Source organism: Mustelus asterias, unplaced genomic scaffold, assembly GCF_964213995.1.
Source record: "Mustelus asterias unplaced genomic scaffold, sMusAst1.hap1.1 HAP1_SCAFFOLD_1018, whole genome shotgun sequence".
Taxonomy (NCBI): Eukaryota; Metazoa; Chordata; class Chondrichthyes; order Carcharhiniformes; family Triakidae; genus Mustelus; species Mustelus asterias.
The window spans coordinates 86,875-100,900 of NW_027590963.1; the positions used below are offsets into that span (position 1 = coordinate 86,875).

The 14,026-nt window shown below is 58.0% G+C and overlaps 1 protein-coding gene across 2 annotated transcripts in view; it reads right to left on the bottom strand.

Moving 5' to 3' along the window:
• The window catches only part of vps52 (VPS52 subunit of GARP complex), a 53,793-nt gene that overhangs the window by 26,618 nt on the left and 13,149 nt on the right, over nucleotides 1–14,026 (bottom strand). The window contains exons 3-6 of one of the 2 annotated variants that reach the window (XM_078205818.1): nucleotides 13,368–13,420; nucleotides 10,148–10,223; nucleotides 3,941–4,008; nucleotides 2,736–2,911 (exon numbers count right to left, since the gene is read on the bottom strand). In XM_078205818.1, the coding sequence (XP_078061944.1) occupies nucleotides 2,736–2,911; nucleotides 3,941–4,008; nucleotides 10,148–10,223; nucleotides 13,368–13,420 (373 nt within the window). The remainder of the gene's footprint in view (nucleotides 1–2,735; nucleotides 2,912–3,940; nucleotides 4,009–10,147; nucleotides 10,224–13,367; nucleotides 13,421–14,026) is intronic. The other variant, XM_078205819.1, reaches the window with a different exon arrangement.

Consider the following 14,026-nt stretch of genomic DNA (forward strand, 5'->3'; position numbering starts at 1 on the left):
AGTGAGAGAATACAGGAGGCTGAAGGAACATGTGCTGCGGGGTGTGTGTGGGTGTATGGTGTGTGTGGGTGTATGGTGTGTGTGGGTGTATGGTGTGTGTGGGTGTATGGTGTGTGTGGGTGTATGGTGTGTGTGGGTGTATGGTGTGTGTGGGTGTATGGTGTGTGTGGGTGTATGGTGTGTGTGGGTGTATGGTGTGTGTGGGTGTATGGTGTGTGTGGGTGTATGGTGTGTGTGGGTGTATGGTGTGTGTGGGTGTATGGTGTGTGTGGGTGTATGGTGTGTGTGGGTGTATGGTGTGTGTGGGTGTATGGTGTGTGTGGGTGTATGGTGTGTGTGGGTGTATGGTGTGTGTGGGTGTATGGTGTGTGTGGGTGTATGGTGTGTGTGGGTGTATGGTGTGTGTGGGTGTATGGTGTGTGTGGGTGTATGGTGTGTGTGGGTGTATGGTGTGTGTGGGTGTATGGTGTGTGTGGGTGTATGGTGTGTGTGGGTGTATGGTGTGTGTGGGTGTATGGTGTGTGTGGGTGTATGGTGTGTGTGGGTGTATGGTGTGTGTGGGTGTATGGTGTGTGTGGGTGTATGGTGTGTGTGGGTGTATGGTGTGTGTGGGTGTATGGTGTGTGTGGGTGTATGGTGTGTGTGGGTGTATGGTGTGTGTGGGTGTATGGTGTGTGTGGGTGTATGGTGTGTGTGGGTGTATGGTGTGTGTGGGTGTATGGTGTGTGTGGGTGTATGGTGTGTGTGGGTGTATGGTGTGTGTGGGTGTATGGTGTGTGTGGGTGTATGGTGTGTGTGGGTGTATGGTGTGTGTGGGTGTATGGTGTGTGTGGGTGTATGGTGTGTGTGGGTGTATGGTGTGTGTGGGTGTATGGTGTGTGTGGGTGTATGGTGTGTGTGGGTGTATGGTGTGTGTGGGTGTATGGTGTGTGTGGGTGTATGGTGTGTGTGGGTGTATGGTGTGTGTGGGTGTATGGTGTGTGTGGGTGTATGGTGTGTGTGGGTGTATGGTGTGTGTGGGTGTATGGTGTGTGTGGGTGTATGGTGTGTGTGGGTGTATGGTGTGTGTGGGTGTATGGTGTGTGTGGGTGTATGGTGTGTGTGGGTGTATGGTGTGTGTGGGTGTATGGTGTGTGTGGGTGTATGGTGTGTGTGGGTGTATGGTGTGTGTGGGTGTATGGTGTGTGTGGGTGTATGGTGTGTGTGGGTGTATGGTGTGTGTGGGTGTATGGTGTGTGTGGGTGTATGGTGTGTGTGGGTGTATGGTGTGTGTGGGTGTATGGTGTGTGTGGGTGTATGGTGTGTGTGGGTGTATGGTGTGTGTGGGTGTATGGTGTGTGTGGGTGTATGGTGTGTGTGGGTGTATGGTGTGTGTGGGTGTATGGTGTGTGTGGGTGTATGGTGTGTGTGGGTGTATGGTGTGTGTGGGTGTATGGTGTGTGTGGGTGTATGGTGTGTGTGGGTGTATGGTGTGTGTGGGTGTATGGTGTGTGTGGGTGTATGGTGTGTGTGGGTGTATGGTGTGTGTGGGTGTATGGTGTGTGTGGGTGTATGGTGTGTGTGGGTGTATGGTGTGTGTGGGTGTATGGTGTGTGTGGGTGTATGGTGTGTGTGGGTGTATGGTGTGTGTGGGTGTATGGTGTGGGTGTATGGTGTGTGTGGGTGTATGGTGTGTGTGGGTGTATGGTGTGTGTGGGTGTATGGTGTGTATGGGTGTATGGTGTGTGTGCACGGGCAGGTCTGCGCATGTGTGGAGAACGTGCAAACTTTGTACAGTCACCCGAGGCTGGAATTGAACCCAGGTCCCCGGCGCTGTGAGGCAGCAGTGCGAACTGGGCAGCACGGTGACACAGTGGTTAGCACTGCTGCCTCACAGCGCCAGGGACCCGGGTTCACTGCTGCCTCACAGCGCCAGGGACCCGGGTTCACTGCTGCCTCACAGCGCCAGGGACCCGGGTTCACTGCTGCCTCACAGCGCCAGGGACCCGGGTTCACTGCTGCCTCACAGCGCCAGGGACCCGGGTTCACTGCTGCCTCACAGCGCCAGGGACCCGGGTTCACTGCTGCCTCACAGCGCCAGGGACCCGGGTTCACTGCTGCCTCACAGCGCCAGGGACCCGGGTTCACTGCTGCCTCACAGTGCCAGGGACCCGGGTTCACTGCTGCCTCACAGTGCCAGGGACCCGGGTTCACTGCTGCCTCACAGCGCCAGGGACCCGGGTTCACTGCTGCCTCACAGCGCCAGGGACCCGGGTTCACTGCTGCCTCACAGCGCCAGGGACCCAGGTTCAATTCCGGCCTCAGGTCACTGTCTGTGCGCAGTCTGCACGTTCTCCCCGTGTCTGCGTGGGTTTCCTCCGGGTGCTCCGGTTTCCTCCCACCATCCAAAAGTGGTGCGGGTCAGGTGGATTGGCCATGCTAAATTGACCCAGGGTCAGGGGATTAGTGGGGTAAATGTGAGGGGTTGCGAGAACAGAGCCTGGGTGGGAATGTGATGGGTGTCCATGCGTGCTGGGCCCAATGGCCTCCTTCTGGAGGGATTCGATTTGATTTTAACCACTGTGCCGCCCCATTTTGGCAATGGCCACAAAATGAAACTGGGTAGAGCCCTTCGGGCTCTGACTCAGAGGGGAGAGGCTGACCAGCGAGCCAAGGCTGGCAAAGAGAGGAGGAGGGAGGGAAACGCCAAGCAGGAAGGGGCTGTAAGGAGAGGGAGGCCACTGGGTAAGACTTACGTGATCATGGAGCTGGGTACAACCAGCTCATCCACCAGCTGGCTCAGTTCACTGCGCACTGACTGCCTGTTCTTCAGCTTGATGTTCATGGCAATGGACTGTTCCTGCAGGGTTTGGATCTCGGAACTGATGCTGCTGAGATCGCACTGGAACGTACTCAGCATCTGTTCCATCCTCTAGTGGGAAGAAGCAGACACACGTCAGGAGGGATAGCAAGCCCGGCCCCCCGGCTTAAACAATCCCAATCGAAACATAAACGCGCCAGGATTCCAAAGCTGAATCTTCACAGCCCCAGGAATGATTCCTGGGGTGGCGGCACTGAGATTGGGTCGATTGGGTGGCACGGCAGTGACGTCTGCTGCCTCACGGCTCCATTCCATCCCTCCAATCAAAAACGTCCATTTTGTGTAAACAGAAATCCGTTGGCTCTATCCAGGTAAACACTTGCAAAGCTAAAATGAGTAACTGTTCTGCTGTTACAACATCGGAGCTAAACTTTTCCAAACATTGACTGCAGAATAAATCTGATGTTTTAAACATTCAGAGAAACATAGGAGATCAGAACAGGAGGAGGCCATTCGGCCCTTCGAGCCTGCTCCCCCATTCATCACCATCATGGCTGATCATCCAACTCAATCGCCCAATCCTGCTTTCTCCCCAGAACCTTTGACCCCATTCCCCCCGAGTGCTATATCCAGCCGCCTCTTCAATACATTCAATGTTTTGGCATCAACTACTTCCTGTGGTAATGAATTCCACAGGCTCACCACTCTCTGGGTGAAGAAATGTCTCCTCATCTCCGTCCTAAATGATCTACCCTGAATCCTCAGACTGTGAGCCCTGGTTCTGGACACCCCCACCATCAGGAACATCCTCCCTGCATCTACCCTGTCTAGTCCTGTTAGAATTTTATAATTCTCTATGAGATCCGCCCCCCGCACTGCATTCGTCTAAACCCCAGTGAAAACAATTCAAACCGAGTCAATCTCTCCTCATACATCAGTCCCGCCATCCCCGGAATCAGCCTGGTAAACAACACATGTAATCATCACAACCTGTGCAGCATTGTGTTGGTACAGAGGGGCTGACAGGCTGCAGTTTATACACAGCTCAGAAAGGCTAAGTGTCCTAAAAGACCTCCTGGTCAGCTTATTAACTCCCCAAGCAAAGAGAGACAAGAGAAGAAACGGATCTGCACTCAGTACCTCCAGGATGGTGTCACAGGCTGTGATCTGATTGTGCAGGCTGGCAATATTCTGACTTTCGTCAATGTCTGGAATCAGATGCTAAGGAAAGTACACGGAGTGCGGAATTCAGACCTGACTCGGTGTATATCGGCGCGAGGGACTCGGTGTATATCGGCGCGAGGGACTCGGTGTATATCGGCGCGAGGGACTCGGTGTATATCGGCGCGAGGGACTCGGTGTATATCGGCGCGAGGGACTCGGTGTATATCGGCGCGAGGGACTCGGTGTATATCGGCGCGAGGGACTCGGTGTATATCGGCGCGAGGGACTCGGTGTATATCGGCGCGAGGGACTCGGTGTATATCGGCGCGAGGGACTCGGTGTATATCGGCGCGAGGGACTCGGTGTATATCGGCGCGAGGGACTCGGTGTATATCGGCGCGAGGGACTCGGTGTATATCGGCGCGAGGGACTCGGTGTATATCGGCGCGAGGGACTCGGTGTATATCGGCGCGAGGGACTCGGTGTATATCGGCGCGAGGGACTCGGTGTATATCGGCGCGAGGGACTCGGTGTATATCGGCGCGAGGGACTCGGTGTATATCGGCGCGAGGGACTCGGTGTATATCGGCGCGAGGGACTCGGTGTATATCGGCGCGAGGGACTCGGTGTATATCGGCGCGAGGGACTCGGTGTATATCGGCGCGAGGGACTCGGTGTATATCGGCGCGAGGGACTCGGTGTATATCGGCGCGAGGGACTCGGTGTGTATCGGCGCGAGGGACTCGGTGTGTATCGGCGCGAGGGACTCGGTGTGTATCGGCGCGAGGGACTCGGTGTGTATCGGCGCGAGGGACTCGGTGTGTATCGGCGCGAGGGACTCGGTGTGTATCGGCGCGAGGGACTCGGTGTGTATCGGCGCGAGGGACTCGGTGTGTATCGGCGCGAGGGACTCGGTGTGTATCGGCGCGAGGGACTCGGTGTGTATCGGCGCGAGGGACTCGGTGTGTATCGGCGCGAGGGACTCGGTGTGTATCGGCGCGAGGGACCCGGTGTGTATCGGCGCGAGGGACCCGGTGTGTATCGGCGCGAGGGACCCGGTGTGTATCGGCGCGAGGGACCCGGTGTGTATCGGCGCGAGGGACCCGGTGTGTATGGGCGCGAGGGACCCGGTGTGTATGGGCGCGAGGGACCCGGTGTGTATGGGCGCGAGGGACCCGGTGTGTATGGGCGCGAGGGACCCGGTGTGTATGGGCGCGAGGGACCCGGTGTGTATGGGCGCGAGGGACCCGGTGTGTATGGGCGCGAGGGACCCGGTGTGTATGGGCGCGAGGGACCCGGTGTGTATCGGCGCGAGGGACCCGGTGTGTATCGGCGCGAGGGACCCGGTGTGTATCGGCGCGAGGGACCCGGTGTGTATCGGCGCGAGGGACCCGGTGTGTATCGGCGCGAGGGACCCGGTGTGTATCGGCGCGAGGGACCCGGTGTGTATCGGCGCGAGGGACCCGGTGTGTATCGGCGCGAGGGACCCGGTGTGTATCGGCGCGAGGGACCCGGTGTGTATCGGCGCGAGGGACCCGGTGTGTATCGGCGCGAGGGACCCGGTGTGTATCGGCGCGAGGGACCCGGTGTGTATCGGCGCGAGGGACCCGGTGTGTATCGGCGCGAGGGACCCGGTGTGTATCGGCGCGAGGGACCCGGTGTGTATCGGCGCGAGGGACCCGGTGTGTATCGGCGCGAGGGACCCGGTGTGTATCGGCGCGAGGGACCCGGTGTGTATCGGCGCGAGGGACCCGGTGTGTATCGGCGCGAGGGACCCGGTGTGTATCGGCGCGAGGGACCCGGTGTGTATCGGCGCGAGGGACCCGGTGTGTATCGGCGCGAGGGACCCGGTGTGTATCGGCGCGAGGGACCCGGTGTGTATCGGCGCGAGGGACCCGGTGTGTATCGGCGCGAGGGACCCGGTGTGTATCGGCGCGAGGGACCCGGTGTGTATCGGCGCGAGGGACCCGGTGTGTATCGGCGCGAGGGACCCGGTGTGTATCGGCGCGAGGGACCCGGTGTGTATCGGCGCGAGGGACCCGGTGTGTATCGGCGCGAGGGACCCGGTGTGTATCGGCGCGAGGGACCCGGTGTGTATCGGCGCGAGGGACCCGGTGTGTATCGGCGCGAGGGACCCGGTGTGTATCGGCGCGAGGGACCCGGTGTGTATCGGCGCGAGGGACTCGGTGTGTATCGGCGCGAGGGACTCGGTGTGTATCGGCGCGAGGGACTCGGTGTGTATCGGCGCGAGGGACTCGGTGTGTATCGGCGCGAGGGACTCGGTGTGTATCGGCGCGAGGGACTCGGTGTGTATCGGCGCGAGGGACTCGGTGTGTATCGGCGCGAGGGACTCGGTGTGTATCGGCGCGAGGGACTCGGTGTGTATCGGCGCGAGGGACTCGGTGTGTATCGGCGCGAGGGACTCGGTGTGTATCGGCGCGAGGGACTCGGTGTGTATCGGCGCGAGGGACTCGGTGTGTATCGGCGCGAGGGACTCGGTGTGTATCGGCGCGAGGGACTCGGTGTGTATCGGCGCGAGGGACTCGGTGTGTATCGGCGCGAGGGACTCGGTGTGTATCGGCGCGAGGGACTCGGTGTGTATCGGCGCGAGGGACTCGGTGTGTATCGGCGCGAGGGACTCGGTGTGTATCGGCGCGAGGGACTCGGTGTGTATCGGCGCGAGGGACTCGGTGTGTATCGGCGCGAGGGACTCGGTGTGTATCGGCGCGAGGGACTCGGTGTGTATCGGCGCGAGGGACTCGGTGTGTATCGGCGCGAGGGACTCGGTGTGTATCGGCGCGAGGGACTCGGTGTGTATCGGCGCGAGGGACTCGGTGTGTATCGGCGCGAGGGACTCGGTGTGTATCGGCGCGAGGGACTCGGTGTGTATCGGCGCGAGGGACTCGGTGTGTATCGGCGCGAGGGACTCGGTGTGTATCGGCGCGAGGGACTCGGTGTGTATCGGCGCGAGGGACTCGGTGTGTATCGGCGCGAGGGACTCGGTGTGTATCGGCGCGAGGGACTCGGTGTGTATCGGCGCGAGGGACTCGGTGTGTATCGGCGCGAGGGACTCGGTGTGTATCGGCGCGAGGGACTCGGTGTGTATCGGCGCGAGGGACTCGGTGTGTATCGGCGCGAGGGACTCGGTGTGTATCGGCGCGAGGGACTCGGTGTGTATCGGCGCGAGGGACTCGGTGTGTATCGGCGCGAGGGACTCGGTGTGTATCGGCGCGAGGGACTCGGTGTGTATCGGCGCGAGGGACTCGGTGTGTATCGGCGCGAGGGACTCGGTGTGTATCGGCGCGAGGGACTCGGTGTGTATCGGCGCGAGGGACTCGGTGTGTATCGGCGCGAGGGACTCGGTGTGTATCGGCGCGAGGGACTCGGTGTGTATCGGCGCGAGGGACTCGGTGTGTATCGGCGCGAGGGACTCGGTGTGTATCGGCGCGAGGGACTCGGTGTGTATCGGCGCGAGGGACTCGGTGTGTATCGGCGCGAGGGACTCGGTGTGTATCGGCGCGAGGGACTCGGTGTGTATCGGCGCGAGGGACTCGGTGTGTATCGGCGCGAGGGACTCGGTGTGTATCGGCGCGAGGGACTCGGTGTGTATCGGCGCGAGGGACTCGGTGTGTATCGGCGCGAGGGACTCGGTGTGTATCGGCGCGAGGGACTCGGTGTGTATCGGCGCGAGGGACTCGGTGTGTATCGGCGCGAGGGACTCGGTGTGTATCGGCGCGAGGGACTCGGTGTGTATCGGCGCGAGGGACTCGGTGTGTATCGGTGCGAGGGACTCGGTGTGTATCGGTGCGAGGGACTCGGTGTGTATCGGTGCGAGGGACTCGGTGTGTATCGGTGCGAGGGACTCGGTGTGTATCGGTGCGAGGGACTCGGTGTGTATCGGTGCGAGGGACTCGGTGTGTATCGGTGCGAGGGACTCGGTGTGTATCGGTGCGAGGGACTCGGTGTGTATCGGTGCGAGGGACTCGGTGTGTATCGGTGCGAGGGACTCGGTGTGTATCGGTGCGAGGGACTCGGTGTGTATCGGTGCGAGGGACTCGGTGTGTATCGGTGCGAGGGACTCGGTGTGTATCGGTGCGAGGGACTCGGTGTGTATCGGTGCGAGGGACTCGGTGTGTATCGGTGCGAGGGACTCGGTGTGTATCGGTGCGAGGGACTCGGTGTGTATCGGTGCGAGGGACTCGGTGTGTATCGGTGCGAGGGACTCGGTGTGTATCGGTGCGAGGGACTCGGTGTGTATCGGTGCGAGGGACTCGGTGTGTATCGGTGCGAGGGACTCGGTGTGTATCGGTGCGAGGGACTCGGTGTGTATCGGTGCGAGGGACTCGGTGTGTATCGGTGCGAGGGACTCGGTGTGTATCGGTGCGAGGGACTCGGTGTGTATCGGTGCGAGGGACTCGGTGTGTATCGGTGCGAGGGACTCGGTGTGTATCGGTGCGAGGGACTCGGTGTGTATCGGTGCGAGGGACTCGGTGTGTATCGGTGCGAGGGACTCGGTGTGTATCGGTGCGAGGGACTCGGTGTGTATCGGTGCGAGGGACTCGGTGTGTATCGGTGCGAGGGACTCGGTGTGTATCGGTGCGAGGGACTCGGTGTGTATCGGTGCGAGGGACTCGGTGTGTATCGGTGTGAGGGACTCGGTGTATATCGGTGTGAGGGACTCGGTGTATATCGGTGTGAGGGACTCGGTGTATATCGGTGTGAGGGACTCGGTGTATATCGGTGTGAGGGACTCGGTGTGTATATCGGTGTGAGGGACTCGGTGTGTATATCGGTGTGAGGGACTCGGTGTGTATATCGGTGTGAGAGACTCGGTGTGTATATCGGTGTGAGAGACTCGGTGTGTATATCGGTGTGAGAGACTCGGTGTGTATATCGGTGTGAGGGACTCGGTGTATATCGGTGTGAGGGACTCGGTGTATATCGGTGTGAGGGACTCGGTGTGTATATCGGTGTGAGGGACTCGGTGTGTATATCGGTGTGAGGGACTCGGTGTGTATATCGGTGTGAGAGACTTGGTGTGTATATCGGTGCGAGGGACTCAGACCTCACGCTGTGTGTTACAAACATTTTTAAAAACCGAACACTCTAAATACGCTGAAATCGAATCTGTGACCCTCCCCAGTAGAGCAACACGGTGGCACAGTGGTCAGCGCTGCTGCCTCACAGCACCAGGGACCTGGGTTCAATTCCCAGCTTGGGTGACTGTCTGTGCGGAGTCTGCTCGTTCTCCCCATGTCTGCGTGGGTTTCCTCTGGTTTCCTCCCACAGTCTGAAAGATGAGCTGGTTCAGTGGATTGGCCATGCTAATTTGCCCCTTAGTTTCAGAGGGTTTTGCATGGCAAACACCCGTCGTTACGCGGATAGGGCCTCGTTGGGATTGTTGTCGGTGCAGACTCGATGGGCCGAATGGCCTCCTTCTGCACTGTGGGGATTATATGATCTATGACAGGGGTCTCCAAACTACGGCCCGCAGGCCACATCGAGCCCGCAGCGGGTCACTTCCGGATCGGACTTTGGAGACCGCTGATCTATGAGAAACAAATTCTCCCCATCTCCATCTTAAATAATCAACCCTGTGTTTTTAAACCGTAACCACCTGGTTCACTAATGCCCTTCAGGGAAGGATATCTGCCGCCTTTACCCATAGAAACTAGAAGCAGGAGGAGGCCATTCGGCCCTTCGAGCCTGCTCCGCCATTCATTCTGATCGTGGCTGATCATCAAATTTAATATCCTGATCCCCCCCCCCTTCCCCCCATATCCCTCGATCCCTTTAGCCCCAAGAGCGAAATCTAATTTCTTCTCGAAATCACACAACGTTTTGGCCTCAACTACTTTCTGTGGGAGTGAATTCCACACATTCACCACCCTCTGGGTGAAGGAATTTCTCCTCATCTCAGTTCTAAATGGTTTACCCCTTATCCTCAATCTGTGACCCCGAATTCTATACACACAGCCTGTGATTTATAATGAGAGCCATCGGGGAGGGTTACAAAGGCTGGTCTCGCCACATCCCACAGAATAATTAGAAAAAACCGACACATTTGATATTAATGGGAGCATCTTAAACCAGATTCCCTGGAACGTTCTTTGCATCTGAACGAGGCGTACGGCGGCTGGGAGGGGAGTGGGAGGGTTGGAGATCTTTAATCTCAAAGGATACAGTCCTTAATGGAGGCGTGTTCAATGTGCTGTAACTCTGTCTCCACCTGCTTGGAGTAATGTCTCAGATCCACACCCTGCAGGGAAAGAGATTTCCGATGACACTCACACAGTCCCGAAAGTTAATAAAAACAGGAATTTCTGTCCTAGAGTGACGGATAGCCACGCTGGGAGTTCGATAACTCTCGCTGTCACGTGTACACCATTGGCACTACTGAAATCGCTCAGTTGGAACAGTGGAAGCCGGGTGCAGAAGCTGGAACCCTGACAGCTACTGCCGTTTCCAAGCACTCCTCAGGAGGTGGACGGACAGCACAAAGAACAAAGAAAATTACAGCACAGGAACAGGCTCTTTGGCCCTCCAAGCCTGCACCGACCGTGCTGCCCGATTGAACTAAAACCCCCTATCCTTCCGGGGACCATATCCCTCTATTCCGATCCTATTCATGTACTTGTCCAGACGCCCCTTAAAACTCATTATCGTATCCGCTTTCACTCCCTCCCCCCCGGCAATGAGTTCCAGGCACCCACCACCCTTTGTGTAAAACACTTGTCTCGTACATCTCATTTAAACCGTGCCCCTCGCACCTTAAACCTGTGCCCCCTAGTAATTGAATCTTCCACCCTGGGGAAAAAGCTTCTGACTATCCACTCTGCCCATGCCTCTCATAATCTTGTAGACTTCTATCAGGTCTCCCCTCAACCTCCGTCGCTCCAGTGAGAACAAACCAAGTTTCTCCAACCTCTCCTCATAGCTAATGCCCTCCATACCAGGCAACATCCTGGTAAATCTTTTCTGTACCCTCTCCAAAGCCTCCACATCCTTCTGTTAGTGCGGCGACCAGAACTGTATTGAGTGCAGTCAGCATTGGCTCCATGAATGCAGATACTGAGTACAAAAGCTATGCTGAACCTACAGAAAGCTCTCGTTGGGCCACAACAAGCTTCCAGTTCTGTTATGGGTGGCACGCTGGCACAGTGGTTAGCACTGCTGCCTCACAGCGCCAGGGACCCGGGTTCACTGCTGCCTCACAGCGCCAGGGACCCGGGTTCACTGCTGCCTCACAGCGCCAGGGACCCGGGTTCACTGCTGCCTCACAGCGCCAGGGACCCGGGTTCACTGCTGCCTCACAGCGCCAGGGACCCGGGTTCACTGCTGCCTCACAGCGCCAGGGACCCGGGTTCACTGCTGCCTCACAGCGCCAGGGTCCCGGGTTCACTGCTGCCTCACAGCGCCAGGGTCCCGGGTTCACTGCTGCCTCACAGCGCCAGGGACCCGGGTTCACTGCTGCCTCACAGCGCCAGGGACCCGGGTTCACTGCTGCCTCACAGCGCCAGGGACCCGGGTTCACTGCTGCCTCACAGCGCCAGGGACCCGGGTTCACTGCTGCCTCACAGCGCCAGGGACCCGGGTTCACTGCTGCCTCACAGCGCCAGGGACCCGGGTTCACTGCTGCCTCACAGCGCCAGGGACCCGGGTTCACTGCTGCCTCACAGCGCCAGGGACCCGGGTTCACTGCTGCCTCACAGCGCCAGGGACCCGGGTTCACTGCTGCCTCACAGCGCCAGGGACCCGGGTTCACTGCTGCCTCACAGCGCCAGGGACCCGGGTTCACTGCTGCCTCACAGCGCCAGGGACCCGGGTTCACTGCTGTCTCACAGCGCCAGGGACCCGGGTTCACTGCTGCCTCACAGCGCCAGGGTCCCAGGTTCACTGCTGCCTCACAGCGCCAGGGACCCGGGTTCACTGCTGCCTCACAGCGCCAGGGACCCGGGTTCACTGCTGCCTCACAGCGCCAGGGACCCGGGTTCACTGCTGCCTCACAGCGCCAGGGACCCGGGTTCACTGCTGCCTCACAGCGCCAGGGTCCCGGGTTCACTGCTGCCTCACAGCGCCAGGGACCCGGGTTCACTGCTGCCTCACAGCGCCAGGGACCCGGGTTCACTGCTGCCTCACAGCGCCAGGGACCCGGGTTCACTGCTGCCTCACAGCGCCAGGGACCCGGGTTCACTGCTGCCTCACAGCGCCAAGGACCCGGGTTCACTGCTGCCTCACAGAGCCAGGGACCCGGGTTCACTGCTGCCTCACAGCGCCAGGGACCCGGGTTCACTGCTGCCTCACAGCGCCAGGGACCCGGGTTCACTGCTGCCTCACAGCACCAGGGACCCGGGTTCAATTCCCGGCTTGGGTCACTGTCTGTGTGGAGTCTGCACGTTCTCCCCGTGTCTGCGTGGGTTTCCTCCGGGAGTTCCAGTTTCCTCCCACAGTCCGAAAGACGTGCTAAATTCTCCCTCAGTGTACCCGAACAGGCGCCGGAGTGTGGCGACTAGGGGATTTTCACATTAACTTAGAACCATAGAAAATTACAGCTCAGAAACAGGCCTTTTGGCCCTTCTTGTCTGTGCCGAACCATTTTTTACCCAGTCCCACTGACCTGCACTTGGACCATATCCCTCCACACCCCTCTCATCCATGAACCCGTCCAAGTTTTTCTTAAATGTTAAAAGTGACCCCACATTTACCACTTTATCCGGCAGCTCATTCCACACTCCCACCACTCTCTGCGTGAAGAAGCCCCCCCTAATATTCCCTTTAAACTTTTCTCCTTTCACCCTTAACCCATGCCCTCTGGTTTTTTTCTCCCCTAGCCTCAGCGGAAAAAGCCTGCTTGCATTCACTCTATCTATACCCATCAAAATCTTATACACTTCTATCAAATCTCCCCTCGATCTTCTACGCTCCAGGGAATAAAGTCCCAACCTATTCAATCTCTCTCTCTAACTCAGCTTCTCAAGTCCCGTTAATGTAAGCCGTGTTAATGTAAGTCGACTTGTGACAATAATAAATAAACTTTAAGATGTGCCAGTGAGATGGATTAGTGGGGGAAATGTCTGGGGTTACGGAATAGGGCGGGAGTGGGGGCCTGGGTTAGACCCGCTGTCAGAGTTGGTGCAGGCTCGATGGGCCAAATGGTCTCTTTCTGTAACACCAGTAACTCGTGCACATCCCAGTCAGTCCTTTTCAGGGTTACCATGGTGATTCAGACACCTCGATGAACAATTCGTCCCATTTTAAACACAGTTCAAATTCCGCACTCCTTCAAACGTTCCAGAGAGTTCCCACAGGGAGATTCCTGCGGCTTGCTGATTGTAAATCTGTAAATGCTATACCCGCGGTTTTACAATCAGCTCGAACCGATTCCCAATGGATAGAAACTCACCGTTTTTAATGCCTCCTTCACCAGCTCATCTTCCAGGTTTGCTTGTATGTGAGCTGGAAGACAGAAACAGGATTTACAATCTTCACTCTGCCTTGCTGGGGGAGGAAATGCTCCACCAGGTTGAGAGGTCGTGTTTGAACACAGTTCACTGATCCTGATGGCCCACTTTCCTTTTACAATTCCAGGGTCGCGGCGGCTCCAACAATTCGGAATCTATCCGATTCTGTATCAGCTCCCCCCACTTGCCGAGAGAGAATCATAGAAACTAGAAGCAGGAGGAGGCCACTCGGCCCTTCCAGCTGCTCCACCATTCATTCTGATCCTGGCTGATCATCAAATTCAATATCCTGATCCCCTCCTTCCCCCCATATCCCTCGATCCCTTTCGCCCCAAGAACGAAATCTAATTTTTTCCTGAAATCAGACAATGTTTTGGCCTCAACTACTTTCTGTGGGAGTGAATTCCACACATTCACCACCCTCTGGGTGAAGAAATTTCTCCTCACCTCAGTTCTAAAAGGTTTACCCCTTATCCTCAAACTATGACCCCTCGTTCTGGACACCCCCCACCATTGGGAACATTCTTTCTGAATCTACCCTGTCTAACCCTGTTAGAATTTTATAAGTTTCTATGAGATCACCGCTCACTCTTCTAAACTC